The sequence below is a fragment of the Notolepis coatsorum genome (genome assembly GCF_963971535.1).
Source record: "Notolepis coatsorum genome assembly, chromosome: 5".
Taxonomy (NCBI): Eukaryota; Metazoa; Chordata; class Actinopteri; order Aulopiformes; family Paralepididae; genus Notolepis; species Notolepis coatsorum.
This window is the reverse complement of record NC_140169.1, coordinates 150,624,170-150,629,169: the sequence shown is the minus strand read 5'-3', so window position 1 is coordinate 150,629,169 and position 5,000 is coordinate 150,624,170. Positions and strand designations below refer to the sequence as shown.

The 5,000-nt window shown below is 53.3% G+C and overlaps 1 protein-coding gene across 2 annotated transcripts in view; it reads right to left on the bottom strand.

Moving 5' to 3' along the window:
• Positions 1-5,000, bottom strand: part of LOC311229007 (dedicator of cytokinesis protein 9-like) — a 502,654-nt gene that overhangs the window by 191,767 nt on the left and 305,887 nt on the right. For both annotated transcript variants that reach the window (XM_084314997.1, XM_084314998.1), the window contains exon 8: positions 2,235-2,409. In XM_084314997.1, coding sequence (XP_084171123.1) covers positions 2,235-2,409 — 175 coding nt within the window. The remainder of the gene's footprint in view (positions 1-2,234; positions 2,410-5,000) is intronic.

Sequence of the window (5,000 nt, the reverse complement as noted above, 5' to 3'; positions counted from 1 at the left end):
CTACAGCAGGGACACAGCATGACGGGCGGGGTGTCCTGGTGAACGGAAGGACGAAGGCACATACCATGTACTAGTAGTGTTGTGGGTTAGAATCCAGCCCCCCCACCCGCCCCAATCCCACAAACACAGACATGCAGACACACACAAGCACTTTATTTGAGACAGTTGTTGCTGAAAGAGCTTGGTCGACCTCCCCTGAGTACTGTACATACTGGCAAGCCGAAATATAATACACACACAGGGCTTCCCCTGAACAATGGTATAGGGGGGCAGCGCCACTATGACAATGCACCAACATGTGTTAAAAAAAAAGAAGAAAAAAATTTGTGTCTAATGTATAATGTCTTTTGTGGTGTGTTTTTATTTGGTATATTGGTATTTATTAGTTAAGTTTAGATCGGTATTTATTATTTCTTATTGTTTTGTCATTATTATTATTATTGTTACTGTTGATATTGTGTTGTTGTTTGTTGCTGTTGTTAACAATTTTAAATAAAAAATGTGGAAAAAAAAACTCCCCCCACAACACTGACTGATTGAACTGTGAACGCTACAGAGACCTCCACCACCATAATTTGCAATATTTGTAACAATGCATAGTGCACTTTATATCTTTTCTACCACTACACTGATCTGAACGTGCAATACTGTCACTCGTGCCTCGTTTTTCTACTTTAATTATCTTTTTAATATTATTTATTTTAGCATTACAATTTTTCTTAGAGCTTAATATTTTTAATTCTAGTTTAAGTCTAGTTTTTTTTTATTCTGCATGCCGGGGGGACTAGCAAATTAAGGTTTTCATTGTACGGTGTAACTGTCTGTTTAACATTATGTGCATATGACAAATACAGATCTTGAATCTTGTTTTTATTGCAGTTAGATCCAGACTGGGTGGTGAGCTGTGAGCCCTCCTCTTCAGTCTGCAGAACGGGATCTAGACTCCTCCCCCCGGGACGGTGTGGTGTCTGTTCTTAAGTGAACCCTGGGTGTTGACTTTGTGTAACAATACGAGAAGCACATTTTCCTCGTATAATGGGTTTTTCACTGAACGGCGGATAATATTTTGACAGGGCTGACATGAAAATAATAACTGCAATTCTTGTCTGCACTCAATATTTATCTCATGGACTGTGGAACGCTGCAAAATAGAGAGAGAGAGACAGACAGACAGACAGACAGACAGACAGAGACAGAGCGACAGAGCGACAGAGCGACAGACAGAGACAGAGCGACAGAGAGACAGACAGACAGACAGACAGACAGACAGACAGACAGACAGACAGTAGTGTTGCACGATACACCGATACTAGAAAAGTATCGTGATATCCAGCTGTTACAAATGGTCCAATACTCCATTTTATTAGTATCGATACTTTTAGAATAAGAGCCTGATGCTGTATTTTCTAGAATAGAATAGAATAGAATAGAATAGAATAGAATAGAATCTTTATTGTCATTGTTGGTACAACGAAATTGAGTTTAGAGCATCACCACTATGAGTTGAGTGGATGCGTGACCAGAGCAGTGTGTGTGTGTGTGTGTGTGTGTGTGTGTGTGTGTGTGTGTGTGTGTGTGTGTGTGCGTGCGTGCGTGCGTGTGTGTGCGTGCGTGTGTTCTATCATCTAATATTATATTCCATTACTTTTCCTGATACCGTTTTAGAACCGCTATCGTGATACTTAGGCTGGTATCGCTATCGAAGTAAAAGTTTGGTATTGTGACTACACTAACACAGTTAGACAGATGAAAGTATGCGAGGATGAAATCTAAATGCACGTACATCTAGTACACACACACACACACACACACAATAGTAGTCCTGCCTGAAGCCTAGTAAGCCTGATATCTCTCCTGCCCTGAAGCCTAGTAAGCCTGATATCTCTCCGGACCTGAAGCCTAGTAAGACTGATATCTCTCCTGCCCTGAAGCCTAGTAAGCCTGATATCTCTCCGGACCTGAAGCCTAGTAAGCCTGATATCTCTCTGGACCTGAAGCCTAGTAAGACTGATATCTCTCCTGGCCTGACGCCTAGTAAGACTGATATCTCTCCTGCCCTGAAGCCTAGTAAGACTGATATCTCTCCTGCCCTGAAGCCTAGTAAGTAGTCCAGTAGATGTTTGGTTTCCCACACGGGATCCCCAGGTTTGAATCCAGGTGGGTTACACACTCACACTCACACACACACACACACACACACACACACACACACACACACACACACACACACACACCGTCGTGCAGGTCCCCGTTCCTCTTCTCCTGCATGGCGCTCTCGAAGCTGCTGTGCAGGATCTTGTTGAGGGTGCTGACCCACTCGTCCATCTCAGCCTCGCTGTCGGCCGCCAGCAGGTAGCTGCTCTTATCCTGCATCTTCAGCTCGAACGAGAACCTTCTCACCTTGTTGTTCTGCAGGAGGAGAGAGGAGAGGAGAGGAGAGGAGAGGAGAGGAGGAGAGGAGAGGAGAGGGGAGGGGAGAGGAGAGGAGAGGAGAGGAGAGGAGGAGAGAACACACATGAGGTGAGAGGAGAGGAGAGGAGAAGAGAGGAGAGGAGAGGAGAGGAGAGGAGAGGAGAGGAGAGGAGAGGAGAGGAGAGGAGAGGAGAGGAGAGAACACACAGGAGGTGAGAGGAGAGGAGGAGAGGAGAGGAGAGAACACACAGGAGGTGAGAGGAGAGGAGAGAACACACATGAGGTGAGAGAAGAGGAGAGGAGGAGGAGAGGAGAGGAGGAGAGGAGAGAACACACAGGAGGTGAGAGGAGAGGAGAGAGGAGGAGAGAGGGGAGGAGAGGAGATGAGGGGAGAGGGGGAGGAGAGGAGAGAACACACAGGAGGTGAGAGGAGAGGAGAGGAGGGGAGAGGAGAGGAGAGGAGAGGAGGGGAGAGGAGAGGAGAGGAGAGGAGAGGAGAGGAGAGGAGAGGAGGGAACACACAGGAGGTGAGAGGAGAGGAGAGGAGGAGAGGAGGAGGAGAGGAGAGGAGGAGAGGAGGGAAACACACAGGAGGTGAGAGGAGAGAGGAGGAGAGGAGGAGGAGAGGTGAGGAGAGGAGGGAGGAGGGGGGAGGAGGGGAGGAGAGGAGAAGAGGGGAGAGGAGAGGAGGGAGGAGGGGGGAGGAGAGAGGGGAGGGGGAGAGGAGGGGGGAGAGGAGAGGGGAGGGGAGGGGAGGGGAGGAGGGGATAGGAGGGGAGAGGAGAGGATAGGGGAGGAGGAGAGGGGAGGAGAGGAGAGAACACAACACACAGGAGGTGAGACGAGAGGAGGAGAGGGGAGGGGAGGAGGGGAGGGTGGAGAGGAGAGGAGAGAACACACAGGAGGTGAGACGAGAGGGGGAGAGGGGAGGGAGGAGAGAGAAGGGAGGAGGTGAGAGGAGAGGAGGGGAGAGAAGGGAGGAGGTGAGAGGAGAGGAGAGGAGGGGAGGAGGTGAGAGGAGAGGAGAGGAGGGGAGGAGAGAGAAGGGAGGAGGTGAGAGGAGAGGAGGGGAGGAGGTGAGAGGAGAGGAGAGGAGGGGAGGAGAGAGAAAGGAGGAGGTGAGAGGAGAGGAGAGAGAAGGGAGGAGGTGAGAGGAAAGGAGAGGAGGGGAGGAGGTGAGAGGAGAGGAGAGGAGGGGAGGAGAGAGAAGGGAGGAGGTGAGAGGAAAGCGGAGGGAGAGATGGGAGGATGTGAGGAGAGGAGAGGAGGGGAGGAGAGAGAAGGGAGGAGGTGAGAGGAAAGCGGAGGGGAAAGGTAAGGAGTGGGACAGGAGAAGATAAGGAGGCAGAGCCAAGGAGGAGAGAGGAGAAGGAGGAAAAGAAGACGAGGAGAAGAAAAGAAAGGAGAGGAATTATGAGATGTAAGGAGGAGGGCAGGCGGGACGAGAGAAAAGGGAGGATGGTGGGGAGGAGAGCGCGGTGGAGGAGAGGGGAACAGAGGAGGAGAGGAGAGGAGGGGAGGGAGGAGGGTGGGGAGAAGAGCACGGTGGAGGAGAGGGGAACAGAGGAAGAGAGGAGAGGAGGAGAGGGGAGGGAGGAGGGTGGGGAGGAGAGCACGGTGGAGGAGAGGGGAACAGAGGAGGAGAGGAGAGGAGGAGAGGGGAGGGAGGAGGGTGGGGAGAAGAGCGTGGTGGAGGAGAGGGGAACAGAGGAGGAGAGGAGAGGAGGAGAGGGAGGAGGGTGGGGAGAAGAGCGTGGTGGAGGAGAGGGGAACAGAGGAGGAGAGGAGAGGAGGAGAGGGGAGGGAGGAGGGTGGGGAGAAGAGTGTGGTGGAGGAGAGGGAACAGAGGAGGAGAGGAGAGGAGGAGAGGGGAGGGAGGAGGGTGGGGAGGAGAGCACGGTGGAGGAGAGGGGAACAGAGGAGGAGAGGAGGAGAGGGAGGAGGGTGGGGAGGAGAGCACGGTGGAGGAGAGGGGAACAGAGGAGGAGAGGAGAGGAGGAGAGGGGAGGGAGGAGGGTGGGGAGGAGAGCGTGGTGGAGGAGAGGGGAACAGAGGAGGAGAGGAGAGGAGGAGAGGGGAGGGAGGAGGGTGGGGAGAAGAGCGTGGTGGAGGAGAGGGGAACATAGGAGGAGAGGAGAGGAGGAGAGGGGAGGGAGGAGGGTGGGGAGGAGAGCACGGTGGAGGAGAGGGGAACAGAGGAGAGGAGAGGAGGAGAGGGAGGAGGGTGGGGAGGAGAGCACGGTGGAGGAGAGGGGAACAGAGGAGGAGAGGAGAGGAGGAGAGGGGAGGGAGGAGGGTGGGGAGAAGAGCATGGTGGAGGAGAGGGGAACATAGGAGAGGAGAGGAGGAGAGGGGAGGGAGGAGGGTGGGGAGGAGAGCACGGTGGAGGAGAGGGGAACAGAGGAGGAGAGGAGAGGAGGAGAGGGAGGAGGGTGGGGAGGAGAGCACGGTGGAGGAGAGGGGAACAGAGGAGGAGAGGAGAGGAGGAGAGGGGAGGGAGGAGGGTGGGGAGAAGAGCACGGTGGAGGAGAGGGGAACAGAGGAGGAGAGGGGAGGAGGAGGGTGGGGAGGAGAGCACGGTGGAGGAG